This window comes from Oryzias latipes, chromosome 14 (genome assembly GCF_002234675.1).
Source record: "Oryzias latipes chromosome 14, ASM223467v1".
NCBI classification, from domain to species: Eukaryota; Metazoa; Chordata; class Actinopteri; order Beloniformes; family Adrianichthyidae; genus Oryzias; species Oryzias latipes.
Window position 1 is genome coordinate 27,739,675 of NC_019872.2, and position 19,932 is coordinate 27,759,606.

The 19,932-nt window shown below is 41.2% G+C and overlaps 1 protein-coding gene across 3 annotated transcripts in view; it reads right to left on the reverse strand.

Annotated features, from left to right (window-relative positions):
• The window catches only part of tmem132e (transmembrane protein 132E), a 477,315-nt gene that overhangs the window by 22,245 nt on the left and 435,138 nt on the right, over positions 1–19,932 (reverse strand). For all 3 annotated transcript variants that reach the window (XM_023962717.1, XM_023962718.1, XM_023962716.1), the window contains exons 6-7: positions 18,949–19,154; positions 8,746–9,025 (exon numbers count right to left, since the gene is read on the reverse strand). In XM_023962717.1, coding sequence (XP_023818485.1) covers positions 8,746–9,025; positions 18,949–19,154 — 486 coding nt within the window. The remainder of the gene's footprint in view (positions 1–8,745; positions 9,026–18,948; positions 19,155–19,932) is intronic.

Consider the following 19,932-nt stretch of genomic DNA (forward strand, 5'->3'; position numbering starts at 1 on the left):
TAAAGTCTTCACTTCCTTGTTTGAATTCTGCTCATAAAGTCTTTCAGTTCCAATAAATATACCAGCTAAAGCTCGTCTTTAGCGGTGTAGCTTTCCACAGAATCCGGTGTCAGACCGTGGAACAAGTGAACAAAACTATGAAGCTCAGAGAAGCAAATCTGTCTGCGTTTAGCTGCTGTTTGTACTACATCTCCCATGATGCATTGGGTTAAAGTGACAGCGTCTCAGGGCACAATGAGTCTTACTTTGACGTCTTGAAACCACAACGAACACACATCAAACAGTTTTAAAATATTTTAACTTAACTTTTATTCCATCTTTTAGAAAAAACAGCTGCAGCTTCCAGCTTTTTCTGCCATAATTATCACAAACATGCATGTGAGATCGTGGAGGGACTGTCCATCAATACAGACTATGAGTTTCTCCTTTTTTTTTTTTTTTGGATGCTGGTGTGCTGCGGGATTTTTGACTAGGTTACAGTGTGCCGTGGCTCAAAATAGGTTGAAAAACACTGGTCTAACATACCCTTAAAATCAGTAAAAAAAATCAATAAAAACAAATAAAAGAGTAAGTTATTCTTAATTGCAAAAAAAAGAAAAGAAACCTGTCTTAGTCTCATGCTTCCACAGAGAGGGTTGAACTGTACAGGTGCTGCAGGTTTTTGGGTTATCCGGTCCGTGGGCTTGTACGGCCACCTTAAGGGACGTCACGAAAATGGAACAAACCGTTGTCGTGTGTTTGGTAGGTGTCATAAAGTATGGAAGTTATGGAAGTTACACGCACTGAATGTTGCAGTCATAAAGTGTCCTTACACAACACTCTAGTCGTTAGTAAGGTGCGAGTACCGGCTACTTATTGACTGCGTGGGAATGCTGAACGGGTGTGCACCTGATATGCAAGTGTCCATAGGACGCCCGTAGGATGTCCACACAAACTGTGGTCCAATTGAACTCATTTCATAGTTTGTAACATTCAGGCTGCACACAAGGAGGGCGCACTAACTGGATCCTTGTGCAGTCCTCAGGTTTTGGGGGGTTGAAAAAGTGAAAATCCGTACGACACGCCTGAGTGTCACCTCCGTCACCCTAACGCGTTGTATAAGTGTTTACTACGATCTGTCGCCTGTAGCATGCTCGTAAAAAAAACTGGGCTTGAACATTTTTGCTTTGAGTGGCCTATGACCCTGATATTTCATGCATGCCTCAAACAGGTTTGACTCTTTTTCCCTCACAAACAGCTTGTAGGGGCATCTGTGACTAAGACTGAAGATTAGGATAAGATAAGATAAGATAAGATTAAGACTAAGATTGAAACACCCCCTTCATATATTAGTGGCTGGGATTGTGTCTGGTAACCCCTGATTAATGGGATTAAGCAGATTTGGAAAATTGATGGATGGGACTGGTTAGACCTGTGTGTCCTACGTAAGAGTGGACAGAGTCAACGCAAACAATGTTTTCCTGTCATTTTTAAAGATTTTCTTAGACATAGGTTATGCTGAAGCCGGCCATGTCTAGTGTTACCTTTGTATAAAAAGGTCAAGGAAGTAAATTTTAAGAACCAACTAAAGTGAAATGAGTTTAAAGTAACTGTACATGCTAATTACCCGGGAGATTCTTGATATATCTCTTTTCTAAAACATGTTTTTAAAGTAGACTGCCCCTATACCTGAAGGAAAAACCTCATCACAATGTTTGGTATTCAGAACGTGCGACAGACTGAGGCTTTCTGTGGACACAGATGACAGGTCAGTTTACACAGCGACTCCTGCCAGCTCCTGCTTTGATGTCATGATGGTCGCTTCCATCAGGAAGGTTCATCCCGACGAGCAAAGTCAGGCTTGTTTGCACAAAGCACGAAGCGCTTCCCCGCTGACACCATGAACTGATGAAACACAAACGTAACACACCTCCAGGCACTGCAGATGCAGAAAAAAAAAAAACTTTTCACCATCTTGTAAACTTTCAGGCAATTACACAGCCTTCCTCATTGCAGGGTGAGGAGAGGCGGCAGCTGGAAAATTAACCCCACTGCACCTCTTATGTGGCCAAAGACTCCCCTGACAGCTGCTGAGCTTTACAGCAGAGCTGTCTGCACGCCACCTTCGGCGCGCAGAAAATGTCTTTCTGGGGACATTTTCAAATTTATCAAACATATCGATGTTTATGGCGTCAGACTGAAGGCTTCTGACTGAGGAGGCAGAGTCATGTTTGCAGCTTCATAAAGAGGTGTCCGCTCTGACAAAACACTCGTATCCTTGAATAATGAAACCCAGAGGGAACTTGGATGTGATCATTTGATAACATGAGCATCACTGTCAAAAAACACGAAGCACAGATTTTTTGGGGGGGACAGAGGCAAAATCCAGCCTTTTTTTTTAATCAAACATTTTTAACAAACCTCACGATTCTCCTAAAATGCTGACGTTTGTCCAAAATCCTTGAAGCTGCGAGGGACGATCTGTGGCCTGCAGTCGCTTCCCGCCCCCGACCCCACCCTCATTGGCTAAGCGGCTGTTACCTGCCCACCACTCTCCCCTTCTGCGTCCGCCACCATGGTCAGAGCTGCATGTGACAGATTAGTTAAAGACACTTTTTTTTCAAAATGGCGGCTATTCTGTTTTTTTTTTTTTAATCTCCATAGCAACCATTTTATGTTTGGGTCTCCTGGGGGTGAGGAAGACGTCTGTGTCATTTGTACAAGAATCGGCAAAAGTACATCTTTGGATTTCCTTGGCAACCGAAGTTTTTGGTTAACCACGCCCACCATGTTAAAATCATGTATCATATCGTTTTGTTCAGCTTGAGCCAACGATTCTTGTATTAAATTTTCACAATGTTCCGTTAAAAAACGTGTGAGCAACAGAGAAACCTTTGCGAGCTAACACCATTAAAATCTGCAAACTTCTGGAGGAAATGTGGAAAAATTGGGGATCATGCACATATTTTCTTTGATTGCCCAGATATTTGCGAATTTTGGAAAGATATTAAGAGGGAGATTGAAACTATTGTAAATCATGACATTCCATCTTGCATCAATGCATTTTTTATTTAATTTTTTTGTTTTACCTGCTTTAAACTATATTGAATGTGGACTTACGGTCAAACTTGTTTCAGGGAATTGTTATGTTTGTTTTGTGTTGTGATGAGAAAACAAAAATAAAGAGTTAAAAAAAAAATCTACAAACTTCTAAATCCAACATTTTCACCAAGGAGCTTCCTAAAGATGCTCGAGGATTTAGGAGGCGATAGATTGAAGAGCCATTTAAAGTTGTAGCTAAAAAAGGCTCTTTGTTTTAATTCAAGGTAGCGCCTGAGGTCAAGGGTCAATAAAACTTCGGTTGTAGTTTGCTGTGTCCAGACTTTATTTTAGATGTTATGATGTGTTCACATTTTTACCATGGTACCATGCTTTTGTGTTTTCTGCCTATGTGCTCAGTTCAAGGACAGATCCCAGACTACAAAGGAGCAGCAAGGACTGTTAAAAGGTCTCAGTCTGCGAGGAGTTCCGTTCTGTTATCCATCACATGTGGATGCAGCTCAGCATTTCCAGCTTTGTGAATATTTTTTTCTCATGACCCCCAACTGTCCTAGCCCTCATCCTACCCTTGTTTCTCTAGAAATTCAGAATGGACACTTCTGTAACAACGACAGTCCCATGAATACCTTTAATTTTTATTGCACACCTAAGGCTAATACTCATTTTGATGACTCTACTTCATAGATTTATCAAACTACCTTCACCACACTTGTGGTTATCACCTGAAATGATCGGATGTTGAGTTTGGGACCAATTTGACTCAAATTCTTTTATTTATTTCTTAATTACTCCATAAACAGAAAACCATCAAATCTTTTCTTCACAAACACATCATTCTGCTATTTGCTGGTCAACCTTGTTCATTTTAAATCAAGTCAAATCAAGTTCACCGATGATACCACAATGTTTGGACTGAGTCTGCTTGCAGGGAGGAGATCCTGAAGCTGACAACTGGAGTCCCACTCTCAACACTCAGAAGACCAGGGAGACCATCACTGACTTCAGGAAGGCCTCCTCATGTCAACGAGTTCAACACGTGGAGAGGGTCTACACCTTCAGGTTTCTTGGCGTCTTCATCTCACCCGACATCTCTTGGACGACACGGCAATCACCAAAAAAGGCTCAGCAGCCGCTACACTACCTGAGGATCCTCAGGACGAACAATCTCAGCCTGCTGCTGGCGTTCTGCCGTTCATCCATCGGGGAGCCTGCTGACAAACTGCATTGCAGTTTGGTACAGCAGCTGCACCATCGCAGACAGGGAGACGGCTCAGAAGACCACTGGACGGCGTCTACATCCCCTGATGGACATTTATACCTCCTGCCGACATGGCAGAGCAAAAACCATCATCCAGGACTTTTTACATCTGATCTATTTCACCTGCTGTCCTCTGGGAGGCGCTACAGATAAATCAAAATTAAAACAGAAATAAAAATAGTAGATTACTGTAACTTTCTTTTATACCCAGGTGTCCCCATTACACTGTGTCCATGTTGACATATTTATGTGTATATTTGTTTAGTTTCCTTTATCTTCCAATATCCAATAATGGCTTTAATAGTTTATGTATAAAGATATTCTATTATATTCTAAAAAGCTTTTATTCTCTAACAGGGTTTTCCAGTTCAAACATCTCTGTTATGCAGGAATTGTCTAAATAATATTTTAGACTTGAAAACGAGCTTCTGTCCATCGATAATAAACACGAAAGAGTCTGTGGATGAGATTCATTTCATTGTCTTCTCCTCTGTCTGTCTGGGGATCACAGCATGTTTGTGGATATTAACTGAATAATCTTTTATTTGAGGACCAACGGTATATTTAGCCAAAGTCTGGCTTCTCGCCTCCAGAAGCATCTTTTGTTGGGTAATCCTTAGGATTACGCCTCCATCTCCCGCAGGTCTACTGGATTTTCAGAGTACCCATCTGACCCCCGCTGCTCCAAAAAATATGGAGATGTCATCATTTCCCCCTGCTGTGTGTCATTTAAACCTGAACCGCTCCGTGTGAGTGTTTTCCAACGGCATTTTTTAAATCTGTTCCTGATTCACAACGATTTAAATAAAGAAATGGTCAGAATCTGTCCTCCATCATGTGAAAAATGCAACAAGAACGTGCTAAAAACATCTTTTTTCACTAGAGCGAGTCTTTAAACATTTGTTTAGAATTGTTTTATGTGTTTTTAAGCAGGAGCCATAGTAACTTCGGGCTGGCTATTTCTCCGCCGGTACGGTGATCAGTGTCCCATTTGTACCGTGGAAGATAAACACATTTCTTCACGCTGGTCTGCTCTGAAGCACAGAAGTTTACATGTAAATGTAAGCGTTGAGTTTTTACATGTTTATAAAAACGCTGTTATGTATTTTTCTGATCACAGGCAGCTACACGCTAACGTAGATGACCAGAGGCCATTGAGCATTCGCACGCGGTCAGTAAGGAGCCAGTACTCAGCCCTTGGAAATGACTAGAGCAGGGGTGGGCAACTCCAAGTCTCGTGGGCCTGCTTGTTTACATACATACCCTGCTCTGGCATAATTGGCTGGACACACCTGAACCAGGTAATCAGTCATGAGAAGGGTTTGAATACCGGGAAATCATGCAGCCACACCGGCGTTCGAAGCCTAGAGTTGCCCATCCCTAGACTCAAGAGCGGTGTAAGGACACCGTAAGACCAGATCAGCCATACGTCATAAGTGCGTGTAACTTCCATTAGCCTAACAAATACTTTGTGATACACTTACCACATGAACGATAATGGTAGATTCCATTTTCTTGACGTCCCTTGAGGTGGGCGCGTGACACTGAAAGACACACCTGAACTGCCCCTAAGATGCTCCTCTACCACCCTCCATGGACCCGGACGACCCAAAAACCTGCAGTATTCGTACGGGTCAACCCCCCCGCACCAATAAGGCTTGAACTGCAGCTTATAAAGGTTAGTGGGAGGATGCTAGGATTAGCATTATGGTAAATGGTAAATGGAGTTTTTGGGCGTGTCTGTTTGTCGTCGTCAGGTGTTTCTTGTATGTTATGACACTTTGACACATGGGCGGACAAGGCGGGAATCAAACCTGCAATCTTCCAATCAGTGGTTGACCACAGTACCATTGCACCACAGCCACCCACCAGCGTGAGCATTAGCTCAGAGTGCTGCTTTCTCTGCAGCCTCTTAGGGCTGCAGGCATGCATCCCATCCAATCCTGAAGAGTTGTTAAATTCCTCAACATAAAAGGAAGAAATGTCCTTTTGTCAGAAATATCAGACTTGACATTTTGCACTTGTGTGAGCGCTGTGCCTTTGGAGAGAGGCCTTCTCCTTTTCTTCCTCTCAGCTGAGTACAAACAAGTGCCAGAATTCAAAAAGCTAACTTCTGTCAAATGACAGCAGAGGAGAAAATAAATCCTCCCACAAGGAGTCGGAACACCAACTGTGAGAATTTTTAGAAGGTTTATGAGCAACACACTCAACCAAAATCCCAAACAGCCCAGAGAAAAATTAACAAAACACCATTAAGCAGTAATATGTCATCATCCAAACGCTGCCGCTTCAGTGGCATCAACCAGAAAATGGATCCTGACTACAACCAAAAAGGGAAGTTCAGCTGAAAAACCGGAGCTGCAATGTCATTCTGGAGAAATGATCCTTATTTCCACAACGCTTCTCCAACATGCAGACTTTCTTACTTCACCACCTGCTGCTGTTTCCTCATAGAAAAAAAGATTTCCATCATAAAAGCATCAGCACAAAGGACATTTCTAAATATCTCAAAGTCTGCACCATTTTAAGCTTCGACCGCAGATTCTGATAAACAAACATATGTGCGGCCTAACGACATTTCGGAGGGATGCATTTATTACAACTGTCCCCACAAGTTGTATCTGTTAGTAAAACGCCGTGTTATTATTCATAGCCTTCAGCATGATCTAAATGATCCATTGCTCATTTAAAATGATGGATCGCTGACGTACATCTTTCCTCCCTCTTTCGCCGCTGTCAGATACATCCATCAGGCAACAATTCTTTCTCCTGACAGGCGAAAACTGTGATCTTTCATGGTGATCAAAACTCTCACCAACCGTTACCTCTCTTTGTCCCCATAAATGACCAGCGCTACATCAGTAAATCACAGTTAAAGAGCAATAACTTCTGCCGCTACCTTTGGAAGGACCTCTGAACTCGTCTGTTCCGATGCATTTACATGCACCTGGCGTCTCGGAGCTCTCCAGACGAGAGCAAAGAACCGTACGCCGACAAAAAAACGGGGTATTATGAAAAAAAAAGTGAAGAAATAAAAGCGTGAACAGTATTCAAACACCGCACAACTGGGAAAAGACTCGACTTTAGTGGCTGAGATCGGGAAACACAAAGAACGGAGACAAAGGAAACAAGTGGTTGCAAGAAAAGAAGAGAAAACAAGGATGAATACTATAAATACCCCCCAACAATGTGCTGCAAACATCCATCACAGCTTATCGACCGTCTTCTGGGTTCCATTTGATCTCCCATGGCTGAGGCCTTTTGTGCATCAAGTCTTCCTCAGAACCGAGGGATTATCTCACCATCCAGATGTTCTCACTTTGGATCATTTGACTAAGCTGTTGCCTCTTTTCTAACCACGTTACCTGCTTGTTGGTGTTGCTCTTTTTTTTATTCAATCCATGGTAATCAGATCAAATGGGTCTTCAGATCGTTCTAACAGGATTTTTTTTATTAGTTTAAAGAGTAGTTTCTACCAATTCAGAATTGTTTAAGGATTTCATTTTTTTTAAAAAACATTTAAATAACCATTTAAGTAAATCCCATCTGAAACACCAAATACTTTAAAATTCTTTATCCTATGAAGATGTAACTAAAAACAAATTGAAGATAAAAATAGTTCAAGGGTTGAATTTAGATTTACTTATTGAAAAGTTACAACAAAAAATATTTTAAATTAACCTTTTTGTAAAATTGGACTTTTATTGTCATTTAACATGATCTCAAAGTTGGATCTTGTTTCAAACTTTGAGATTGATGTCAAAATGAACCACACTTTATGCAAAAGTGGGCTGACAGTAGGTACGGTAATTTATTCATACTTTAAACTTAATTGTAGCAAACTAATTCCTTTCTTTTAGTCTGATATCAACGTGTTTTGGAATTCAAGTTGCGTTTTCTTGCATAGTTTGGCCGGAGGTGCGACTTATACTCGATTGTGACATAAATGATTTAAAAAACAAAAATTGGCTCATGTGTTTGTTATTTTCCCACCAACAACCACTAGAGGTCACTGTAGGTGTGAATCCATATTGGCTACCGTTAGCATGTTCTTCATGCGACGTCTATCTGAGTGATTGTTTATATGTTGCGTTAAATTTCTCCCAAAAAGTGTGTCTTGTACTGCAGTGCGACTTATAGTTGATTTTTTTGGCGTCTGACTTATTCTTTGGAGTGACTTAGTCTGAAAAATATGGTTGTTGCTCTAATTTGTCTCCGTTCTTTCGCTTCCCGTCAGCCTTGGGGTGACGACACATCCGGCAAATGCGATCCATGTTTTTGAGACAGTTGTTGAAACGCTCGGCATGGCAATCGTACTGATTGATTATCTTAACCTTTTATTCGGTACGGGCTTGTTGAAATGCATCTTCAGCAGCCACACGCATCGTTCATCATTCGGAAGGACCTTCATGTGCCAGCATTGATTCATGCCGAATGTCAACACGTACCTTCAGCACGCTGACTCCCAGCTCCAGGCCCACCAGGATCGTCCGGTCCACCAACTCCGCTATTCTGGGGCTGGCCACCTTCAAGAAGTCCTGGACCAGGTCTGTGACGTCTACCTGCCAGTCTGGTCCCAGCATGGTGATGACTTGGTCCGTGCCCTCTGTGGACGTGGTGTGGAACTGGGTGAGCACCTTCACCAGGGAGCGCTGGTATTGGAGGGTGCAGCCTCGGTTCAGCCTCCTATCATCCTCTTCATCGTCCCCATCACTGTCACGGGTGCTCCTTAGGGGGAAGGAGAAAGAAATGAAGGATTAAAAACAGAAAGGGTTGATCTCCTGCATCTATTGTGGTTTTAAACCTAAAATATTATAAAGTTTCTAAAGTTATTCAGAAACTGGTCCAGAGAGTTGACGGTAGTACTGACCACATGTTTTGGAACCAAATTCAGTGGCATTTCATGTTGTATTCTTACAATACCAATGAGTCAAAGCAAAAAGGTTTTCGTTCTTAAAGACCCACTCTGATGAAAATAGTGTTTTTAACAAGTTCTTGTGATATTTTTCTGATGATTGAGGACATAAATGAATAAAAAATTAGATTAAAATAGCATTTCTAAGTATGTCTTTAGGCAAATCAATGTCAACCAGGAGCAGATGAATAAATACTTTTCAATAAAGATCGTATTTGTGACGTAGAAAATTGCTCTGCAACAAGGAGGGGAAGGGGGGGGGGGGTTGCTCCACATCAATGGTCCCATCCACAACCAGAGAACCTAAAGTTGTTTTATCGCTGTGATAAAATGACAATAAAGATTCCTGATTCCTGATAAAAGACCCCTGGGAATGTTTTGAAAATCGATTGAAAGAGGATCGGTGGGGGACTTTCAAAGCACTTTGCTTCCTAAACATAAAGCCTTCCAGTTTTTTTGCACATAGTTTAGGATTTCTCATCTTAAATTCAAAGAAAGAGGCAGAGCAAATCCATCTTCCACTGTTTTAGGGAACTGTCCCGACAGTTAAATGCCTTTTTCCACAGCCTTACACACAGGTTTTACTCTGGGTTTAATTGAAATTCATCCTAACATGTTGCCTCTCCTCACCTCATCAATCCCTTCACTACATCCACACTCTGCTATTCACTAAGCTGTAGGGGTGGGTGGGTCAATCTGAGTATTAATAGTATCGATACCAAGCTGAAGTATTCACTAGCGTGAAGAGATCATTACTTTTATACTTTTGATGCAGTTTTTCTTGAATACATACAGTAAAGAGCTTGAATTTACTTACGTAAGTCATCACTATTTCATAAAAAGTGTTATTTCATTGAAGGGATTATTATTTATTATTATTTCCTGACTTATTTTTCTGCGAAGATCCTTGAAAAGGTTGCCAATACTTGATTCTGCGAGGCTTTGTGGGAAACCAACCCGTTTTATCCCTTACGGGGTCACGGGGGTCACAGAGCCTAACATGGCACTGTTGGGCGACGGCAGGACACACCCTGGACAGGTCACCAGTCTGTCGCTGGTCCACAATCACACTCAGGGTCATAGATTCACCGAAGAAGCATGTTGTCGGACTGTGGGGGGAAAACCCACACCATCATCCCAGCTGTGACTTGAACCAGGGCCTTCTTGCTGTGAGGCAACCAGTGCGCCGAGCAGCCCTGGAAAACCCCAAGTTCTTTTTAGACACACCCTGCGTTTGTGAACTGACCCTGGCCCCACATCAGAGAAGAAAAAATGGAAAGATATTTTTTCTTTATTGCAAGTTATCAACTGACCAATCAGATATCTCAGTAAAAGCATGTGGGTCTGACGTTGAACGTCGGAGGCGTTTGATTGACAGATTTTGGGTAGCCAATGGCAGCAGACTTCATCCATGCTGTCTGTGAAGGCCTTTTCCTTCAGATTTTGCAATTGTTTCTCTTGAGAACAGGAAGGAAAAACTATAAAAACAAGAATAAATGCCAAATTCCCATTCACAGATTCAAATGTTGAATGGTTCTCTCTCAACGCCTTGTGCCGCGTTATTGAGTGTATAAAGGAAAAGCTGAATGCAGTTTGTGTTTCCATTAGGCGAATGCACAACAATCCGCCAGCGATCAAATGCGGAGAACAAATTTCACACACCTAAGTTTGTGACAACTTTTTTTTAAACTAGTGAATTTGTTATTTTGTTACTTCCTTTATTTTAAAAATATATGTTTGTAGCGCAATTTTTTAATTTTTGTTACATTAAATTTTAAAATCTATTTCCTTTGAGATCTTCAATAATCTAGATTTGTTTCTTTTTTATCTACTATGTCTCTAACATTACAAAGAAACTTTTGATCATTTCTTATCATTTGTGCTAAAATTAGCTTTTTAAAAACGTTTTTTTGTTTTAGTTCTTCGTTATTCCAAAGGACAACTCTTCAGGCTGCTCAGACCTTAACTGAGCATTAAAGTACATCCATTCCTCATTACTTTAGAGGTTATTTATACAGCAGTAAGAGGAGGTTGTTAGATCAATACCTCACACAGTGAAATAATGAATTCATCACTTCAGCATTTGAGATTCAATCAATTTGAACAGTTATTTTAAAGATGCTTCATTTTAATATATTGATAAATAAATGTTGTGGTTAGGTGGGTGGAGTTTTAGTGAGATATCAATATTAGTTGACTTGATTGAAGGGGATGTTAGTGTTCTCATTCTCAGGCCCTGGTCCAACCCAGGGCTGAAGCAGACCCGAGCAGCTTGAAAACAATGTCACTTCAAATAAAAACCATTTTCATCAGTCAGAACACTGTCTGCAGCACAAACATCCCCGAAGCTCCCAGAAGCCGCGTTCAGCGCCATCGATCCGCTCCAGATTGATTTTTTTTTTGAGAGAGCCGATAGAAAGCATACAGAGGGGCAAAGAAAGTATTTGGGAGTCTCTGATTCTGCAAGTTTTTTATCCCCCCAAAAAGCGAGTTTGGGCTGCGACGTTCATGATAGAAAGACTTCAACTATGAGTGGCAGAATTCGATACAAGAATCCAGCACATCCCATTGTATAATTTTCAAAGAATTCATTTGTTAAGCAGAAAATGAGCAACTATCTCCTACAAACAATCGAGAATTCTGTTCCTGCTTCTTGTCTAAATGTTCTCTGTTTGAACTGGTTGTCTGGATAAAAGACACCTCATCCTTGTCCTCATCCTTAAACAGTCAGACTGCAGCCTCTCCACCAGGACCAAGACCAAAGAGCTGTCAAAGGACACCAGGGACAAGCCTGTAGACCTGAACCAGACTGGGATGAACCAATCTACAATAAGCAAGCAGCTTGGATGAAAGAGATCAACTGTGGGAGCAATTATTGGAAAATGGAAGAAGATCTCTGCCCATCTCCCTCCAGCTGGAGCTCCATACAAGACTTCACCAATCCTGAGAACAGCGAGGAAACAGCCCAGGACTACCAAGAGCAGAGGAACTGGTCAAAGACCTGAAGAGAGCTGGGACCACAGTAATAAAGGTCACTGTGAAAAGACACAGCATTGCCAAATCCTGCAGTACTCAAAGATCTTGCTGCTTAAGCCAGGACATATCCAGGACTTTCTAAAGCTCTGGATGTTTCAGAATAAGACAGAGACCAACATGGAACCTTTTGGTATCTACGCTACTCACTTTGGAGGAGAAGAATGGTGAAGAACTCCAAACCCACTGTGAAGCACAGGGGTGGAAACATTATGGTATGGGGCAGAGCTTCTCCAGAAGAGACAGAACCACTGATCGGTATGAAGGAAAGGTTGAATGGGTCCATGTATGGAGAGATTTTGGACAAAAATCTCCTTCCATCAGTGGGAACATTGAAGATGAAACATGGCTGAATCATCCAGCAGAACAACGATCCCAAACACATCACCATGGCAACAAGGAGTGGCAACATAAAAAGCCTTTTAGGTTCCAGCCAGTCTCTGGACCTCAGTCTAACAGAGAATCTGTGGATGGAGTTGAAACATCACAGCTCTGGAGAAGATCTACAAGGAGGAATGGACCAAAATAGCTTCTACCGTGTGTGGGAACCGTCCATAGACCTACAGGAAACCTTTGACCTCTGTCGTTCAAAACAAGGTGACATTACAAAATATTGACCAAATCGCATTTTCTTCACCATTATGCAAATAAAAAAAAAATCAGTGTGACTTGCTAGATTTTTTATTACATCCACATGGAAAAATTGGTTTTGCCAAAGTACAAAACTAACCCTTTCTTTCATTTTTAAAAACTGATCTAATCAATTCTTTTGATGAGAAAAGACTGCGTTGCCTCAGCATCAATGTAAAAACACCAACAGGGCTTTTGAACCGGTTAGGAACCTTACTCATGACAAATGTCCATTCATTTCCGAAGCAAAACTTCTGTGGTCAAGATGAAAATGTGCCATTAACTATTGTGCTAAATGTTAAGGTAGTACATGCTGTCTTTTCTCCAAAAACTTCCACTATCGCACAAACTCAAGGAAAAAAACATTCTAATCCTGGGTATCTGTCTAAGGTGTTAGCTGCTTTATTGGGTATTTTAAGTCTAAAAAGTCTACAAACTACAATCAGGACTATGCACAGAAAACTACAAACGAACGAGGACCGAAAGGTCGTGGAGGTCTTTTCAGGCTTTCCCTAAACCAAAACAGAATAAGACTAATCAAAAGACGCTTCCCTCAGGTTTTAGGTAAAAACTGATCCCAGAAAAACTCAGATTTCCTCTCTGATCTGAGCTCCCTGTGAGGCTGCAGCTGTGTAACGTGGAGCGGCTGCTATGCTAAAATAAGGTACATCCGTTAGCTTTTCAGGTAACACCAAATCTGCAAACTCAGTGACTCACAAAGACCCAGTAAGAAAATAGACTCAGCGCGTCCTGAAAGGGAACTTGGCTCCAGTCACTTCAAGTTTGCCAACTGGACCTGAAAATACGGCAGATATTTTTACTCGCCAGAAGAAAATTGTCCGTTCTTGTTAGAGTCTCTGATAGAAGCGTACCAACTGAAGCTCCGCTGCGCATTGGCTGCTTGCCTGATTAGCCCGTCTTTGCTCTTTTTAGAGGATAATGTGGGCAGTGAACAATGGAAATCTTCTGCAGAGAAGGGTTTCATTAAAACTTATAGGGGTGGAGAAAAGAAGACGGTAAAGTTTCAGAGGAATCATCAATCGTTTCTTCTAAAATCAGATCAAAGTGATCGATTAGGTCTCACTGGAATGTTTGCAAGTGGACTAAAGAAGCATCATCTCAAATGTCAGATCTTGCTTTTTGTTTTTGAGTCACATTTCAGAGCCTCATCTCAAACGTCACAGCGGTGACCGTAGAGGAGGTCAGGACAGAAGCAGCCTGCTGCCTCCCATCGCTGCTATTGTTGGTGCTGGCGTCTGTCAAAAGGGATTTCTAGAAAATCCTCGGCCTGTGACGTCTCTGCCCATCTGACGTCTGCGTGGAGCAAAGTTTGACCTTCCTGAAGACAGACTTTTGGCAGACGTTCGGTTCAACTGACACACACAAAAAAAGACAAATTATTAAAGTTTAATGAAAAACAGAGCCAAAACTCACATACCTTCAAGGTTTAAAGCACATTTTGACATATCTAATCTTTGTCATGTATACCCTACTGAGTACGACCTTTCCGTGTCTGAGTTTATCGGAATGTTTTGTATGATCGTCTCATTTGGAATGGTCCAAAAAAACAACAACTGTGGGACAGATTCTTCTACATACCCTAGCATATGTTTGACGCTTTTAAGATCATTTTGGCTGGAAAAAGAAAAGTTTTTAGTCTTTAATTTCTTTTCCCTAAGGAGATTTAAATTTTGGGGGAGTAACATGCTTCATGGCTGCACTTTTGGATTAGTTAAAAATATGCTTATTTCTTCTTTACACAATCGGCCTCTGATGGTTTATTGAAAAAAAAAATACTCTTGCAACCTTCATCATTTTCAGTTTTATACTTTTTAAGTTCAAATGATCGTCGAAAAACTATAAAAGCTGTCTGTAAATAAAATTATCTTAATATATAATATATATATATAATATAATATAATATAATATTATTATCTTTAGAGTTATTCTAATTAAGCCATCTCTTTGCTTTCTCGTGTTAGAACTCGAGGATGCCTCATTGGAGAAGCGTGATGTTTTCGCCAAACTTCCTCAAAGCCTTTTTCTTATAAAAGCAAAATACCAAAATACACGCACTGGGAAGCAAAAGAGATTCAGGTGTTCGCCTGTGAAACGAGCATGAAACCATTTTAGCTGCTTCAAGTCGGGAGACAGCTCCAGCAGTCAGCATCACCAGCCTCTTGGCTGCCGGCACATCTGAGATGTCTGCTCCTGACAAACCCGCGTTCTTCTGTGCGCCAAACTCCTGGGTCCGCAAAAAACCGTCAAGCTCAGCTTTTATGTCCGTGTGGATGGGAAGTCCAGGAGGCGCCAGGAATCCTGGAGACAGGCTCGCACTGAAGTTACAGAGAAATCCAAGTACATTCAAAGTACAGACTTGACGGAGCTGGGAGCTCCACAACGAGCTGATGTCTGAGAAACGACACCTAATGTCACTTTTATGATTTTATATTCAAGGTGGAAAAGTTTGGACTGGGAAATTTACAACTGAGGATAGTTTAAATGTAAAATGTTGACATGAGGAACTCAGGGCCCCAAAATTCTCTGTTTTTGTAGCGCATACTAATGCAGTTTTTCTAATCTGAAGTTATGAAGAAGCGTAGAGACATATATGGGACAAACTGAAGCCACAACTCAACTACACCTGCTGAATTTAGACCATCATCAGCAAAACCACACGCCTGCTACAAACTATTATCTTCTGGTGTTGTAAGATAAATCCGACAATTTTTTAATTGCTTACATTGGGTAACAGGAAAAAATGTAGCCAAAAAAATAAATAAAATAAAAAGAAGATAATTAAATATCAAAATAGAGGATAAATAAAAAAAATGTCTCCCTCTGGGGTCAAATACTGAGTTTAACAAAAGGGTTACCACTTCCAACCTTTCCTTTTTGGTTATCAAAGCAAGCAAAAATTATTACAAACTCGCTTAACTACTGTCACCGTAAATCTTTGAATAAATTGTTCCAGCACGGCGGCAGTTTTATCATGATATAGGCTCCCATGCTGTAAAATTATTTTTTTCTTTATTTTTAGAAAGTTACCAAGACATTGTAAAATATTTCATGTGACCTCAAATAAAAGGCTAAAGAAACAACAGCAAACCTTCTGTTTTTCAACATACCAAAACAGCTGATATGAACAGAGAAAAATCCATTTCACACTGATAATTTACTAACTTTTCTGCACCCTCTGCATTTACAAGCTTCATGTTCTCATGTTAAATGTGCCAGGCGTGCATATTTCTGCCTGAATGCATGGTTATTCATGCACGAGTACATCTCCTATTAAACGAGTGTGAGCTGTTTTCTCAAAACTGAACATATGCAACTGAACCGATCAATCACAAAATGCAAACAGAGGCAAGAATTAATCTGCTTCCCATGAAATCAGGAGCCAAAGCTGCAGCTTCAGTGCCTGACAGAACCCGCACCTCTGGACTGTTTGGTGGAGATGCCGTTCAAAACAAAGCAGTGCTAAAGTGTGACTGCAGCCGCCTGTGGGACAGCCTTTCTCATCAGCATCAGCAGCTTCAGCGGTTTGTTGGTGAAGCAGCGCCGTCGTGACGTGGAGACCAACATTGGCTGTAAATCCAAATGACAGAGAGGAAAGCTCCACCTGCACTGAAATACATTCCTCATGGCTTGCTGTGTGGAAATCACAGCAACGCAAGCGGCTCACGAGAATCTCTGATTACCGTTTCTATTATGGGTCTTCCATAGAAACTAAGCTGCTTCTACGTTTGATAAAAGAAAAAAAGAAAAATTGTATGATTGAAAAATTACTGCTTAACAGAACATGAAGACACATAAAACATAACAGGAGAAACAAAGAAATTTCACTGACATCCAAAACAAACAGAGAAAAAGACAAAAACGGTTGGATCCCTTTGATCTGAAATGCAGGAAACTAAATAAACTTAAAGTTGTGAGTGTCCCCACCCTCGCCACACTCCCATTACCCTCGCCACACTCCCCTGGCTGAGTGGATGCCCCTTACTCTCCCCTCTTCTGCCCCTGCCATTTTGGTCAGAGCTGCATATGACAAACTCAAGAAAAAAAAACACTTTTTCCAACTCTTCTGTTGGTTTTATCTCCATAGCAACCAATAAATATTTTGGTTGCCTGAGGGTGACAAAGAGGTCTACGTAATTTTTAGAAGAATCTGCAAAGGTACATTTTGGAATTTCCTTGGCAACGTTTTTTTTTTTTTTTTTGCTAACCATGCTCCAATTCCTAATACCTTCATTTTTGTTTGTCATATTAGCTTCTTCTGCTTAATTCCTGTATTTAAATTTCGCAACATTCTAGTAAAAAATGCAGGAACAATGGGGAAACGCCACTTTTAGGAGCTCACCACGCTCACAGCCACCCCCTTGTACGTTAATGCCCCTCTTTTGGGCGTTTGTGAACGCTCCACCCTCAACAGGGATGCTTTAATAAGGACGGGCTTCTTGACATTACAACTTTTTCTTGATTGGACTCCTGTCTTTGCTTCCCTCTGGTGCAAGTCCACTCAGTTTTTTCCAGATTTCTTGTTTGAAAACCTGTAGGAGCTTCAATGATAGGGAAACAATGGAAAAGACCAACCAAGGTTTTTGAATAAATAAATTAAACAAATCTGTGAGTTCCAGTCAAACACAAAGAGTGGGCTGGTTGGAAAACTTCCAGAATTAGCTCCTTTTTACTAAAGTCTGACAACCTTATTACGTGAACGCAAACAAACACTCATCCTGGAAAGCTTTGCTCTCTGAACTCGCAGTCAAACAAAGACTTTTTGTAGGAATTAGTTTCAGATGGGGATGATGAACACACGACAAGCCTGTAGCTCAATTTGCACTCGAGTGCTTCGTTTCACGGAGAACATTTCCGCTCGTACCTGAGGCAGAGCGTCTAATTGGACCAAAACAGGCAACTACCCGTAAAATCCTGGATAACAGAGAGGAGGCTGGAGGACTAATGTGGAAGACTGCAGAGCTCCATGCACTTCAGCTAATGAGTCTTGTGGTGATCATGTACCAAAATAAGAGATCTAAAATACATCCTGGATGATTTCTGGCTCTGCTCCCTTCGCCTGAGGGTTTGGATGAAAAAAAGGAAGCACAGAGGTTTCAGACGCCTCCAGTGAAGCAAACGTTCACGTGTAAGGAACCGTTGTCTCTGTGACCTTCACAGTAAAAATATTATATCATTCTCTAAGGAAGCTGTGGAGTATGACACTAAAGCTTCACCCTCGCACAATCAAAGGTTTATTTTATAGTTTCAGGAGGTTCTGGAATAACGAAAGGATGGTAACAGCTGAGAACCCCCAGTGTGGATCTTAATCAAAAAACGTTTTCTTTCACAAACAATCTCTAAGAGAGCTAGTTACTGAGAAGATCACGGAGGTGTAGGTGATGCAGATCCTTCAGTGCTTTTAAAGTTACACCTACGACATCACGAGGCTTTCAGAGCCATAAATGAAGAGAGTGAAAATTTTAAATAATGATCCTAAACACGAGATAAATCTCACAATGAAGGAAGTTGAGGTGTACCAACACATTCATGGGTCCAAAAGTGTCCAAAATCTTTGCCAGGAAGGACACATTTGGCAAAGTGAATGACTGAGGGACTTTTTTTCAACCCTTGTGCTATCTTAGATGACCCAACTCCCAATGTTAAAGTGCCTAGGACAGCACAAGGGTTACCTATGATCAATAAATGCAATTTTGAACTTTTTTCTTTTAAAAATAAAGCATTAGACTTATTTTAATTTCTGGACTAATAAAGTAGTCCAGTTCAAAAATCCTAAAGCTAAACGCTTTCGTTAAGAAATCTGATTACTTTACTAAAACAACCTCAGACGTTTTTCTCAGGGACTCCTTTAAGCATTCAGGCTTAAAGAAAAATGCATTAAATATATCATTAACTTTAGCTTTTTTTCTTGATTTGTTTGATGTGAGTTTTTTTTTTTTGCATGTTATTTTCTGATTGTTAAAGTATTTATGCAGAGGTTTTGCCTTTCAGAACTACTTTCTCTCTGTTGCAGTGAAAATCCTGGACACGTGGTGGACACATGGAGCAGACGTACCTTCGGTCGGGCAGGATGGGAACCCTCCAGCCCTTGATGAAGCTCAGGTTGCTGTCGGAAAGTTCCACCTGCAGGGGGAGCTTGGGCACCCAGACGGTCAGTTCCAGCGGCGCGCTCAGGTGCTCGTAGCTGAAGATGACCCTGGCGTTCATGGAACCGCGCGTCTCCTTCCCGTTCACAAACACATAGTCGCAGTTCATGGAAACCTGGGGGAAGATCGGAGTGAGACGTCACAGACCATCATGGATGAAGTCACATTTGCTGGTGGCAGATGATCTTTTTGGCGGAAAAACACTAAGAAGTTAGCAAAGTAAATATGAGGTTGGCTTAAATATGACAGAAGTTTGGATTTCCTTTAATGATGAACAAGTGCAGCTGGAACTAGACAGTCATTCGGCACAAGAAAGATCCAAGAATTTGTCCTTATCTTTGCGTTCCTCCATGCAATCGACATACACCATTTTAAAAAATTGTTATCAGTCCTTGAAAACTTTTTTTGGAACAGCACAACCCTTTCTTTACACCAGTGATTCAGCTGAACACAGCTATCACAGTTAGACTTTAAATATGTAGTTGTAGAGTTAGATAAGTTAATTCTTCTCTAAGAGTTCTGGTACATCGCCTGTCCGTCCTGGGGGAGGATCCCTCCTTCATGTGGACACCCCTGAGGTTTCTTTGTTTTTTCCAGAATCCGGATATTAGGAGTTTTTCCTTACCGAGAAGGAGGGTCTAAGGGGGCAGGGATGCCAGTTTAGTTTAGTCTGTTTAGTTAAAGTTTAGTATTCTCCTTTTGAATTCTCTGCATTTATGATCCTTTTTGATTGTATGTTTACTTTACAATTACCGGTACGAAGCCCATTGAGATGACGGTTGTTGTGAATTTGGGCGATGGAAATAAAATTGAATCGACACACACAAGACGCTGTAAAGAATCTGCAGATCCTTATTCAACCAGGAAGTATCAGCTGCTTTGTCAGCCTTAAA